The 937-nt window shown below is 52.1% G+C and overlaps 1 protein-coding gene across 1 annotated transcript in view; it reads right to left on the bottom strand.

The window, feature by feature from the left end:
- Positions 1-247: 247 nt before the first annotated feature.
- The window catches only part of LOC138862845 (fez family zinc finger protein 2-like), a 1,026-nt gene continuing 336 nt past the window's right edge, over positions 248-937 (bottom strand). The window contains exon 1 of the mRNA XM_070126019.1: positions 248-937. This exon is cut by the window's right edge and continues 336 nt beyond it. Coding sequence (XP_069982120.1) covers positions 248-937 — 690 coding nt within the window.

Here is a 937-nt window from a genome sequence, read left to right as displayed (position 1 = left end):
CGCCTGTTTCTAAATTTCCTCCTTTCTTCTTCGTCTTCATGTTTGATCTCATTAACAACGCTCTTTACCTTTCTAACTGCATTCCATGCTCGATATATTTGTTGATGTTTGTGTGTAAATATGCAGTTATTGACAGTATATTTCAAATGATAGAAATGCAAAAAGTACCATTCATAATTTTTTATTTTCCATGCCATCTACAACATATCACTGGGCAAGAGTCACTGGTCCTGGGAAGTACATGCAATTACAACGAAGCTAGGAACTCTGGGTGATCCTGGCGGACATGAGTCAACATCTTGTGGTCGCGCTGCCCGCCGAAGTCCATCCCGCAGACAGGGCACTGACGTCGACGACCTTTGACAGGACACCGATGTTCCTCCGGCTGGGGAACGACTTCGTTGCACACATCACAAAACCAGCCGCTGGTTGTTCGACGAAGGATTCTTTGCTTCCGTAGACACACCTTCAGCAGGATGTGAATAAGCCTTTCGGACGAGCGCTTGAAGGGGCGGTTGCAGGTGGGACACGAGAACTGGGAGGCGTCGTGGATGGTTCGATGTGCGTTGAGGGTGGTCCGTCGCATGAAGCCTTTGCCGCACACGTCGCACGTGAAGGGCCGAGCACCCGTGTGGGTATTGACGTGCATCTTTAACTTGTAGCGACTCTCGAAGCGCTTGTCGCAGAGATGACATTGGGCGTTCTTCCTTCTGCGGGCGGAGGACGCAGGAGGGGTTGGAGAGGAGGTTACCTGCGGCGACAGGAAGGTGACAGTGATGGGGCCGAGAGCGCTCTTGAATTCTTGGCTTACTGAAGGAGGCGCTGGAGCAGGCGAGGGTGAAATCGCCTCCTTTTCGTGGGGCGCAGACACCGAGGCCAACCATGAAGCTGCGTCCAGATCCGATTCCGATGGTCTCCCAACAAAGGGAGTGGAGTA

Source organism: Penaeus vannamei, chromosome 10 (assembly GCF_042767895.1).
Source record: "Penaeus vannamei isolate JL-2024 chromosome 10, ASM4276789v1, whole genome shotgun sequence".
NCBI classification, from domain to species: Eukaryota; Metazoa; Arthropoda; class Malacostraca; order Decapoda; family Penaeidae; genus Penaeus; species Penaeus vannamei.
The sequence above is the reverse complement of the archived record's forward strand: the minus strand, read 5'-3'. Positions and strand labels throughout refer to the sequence as shown.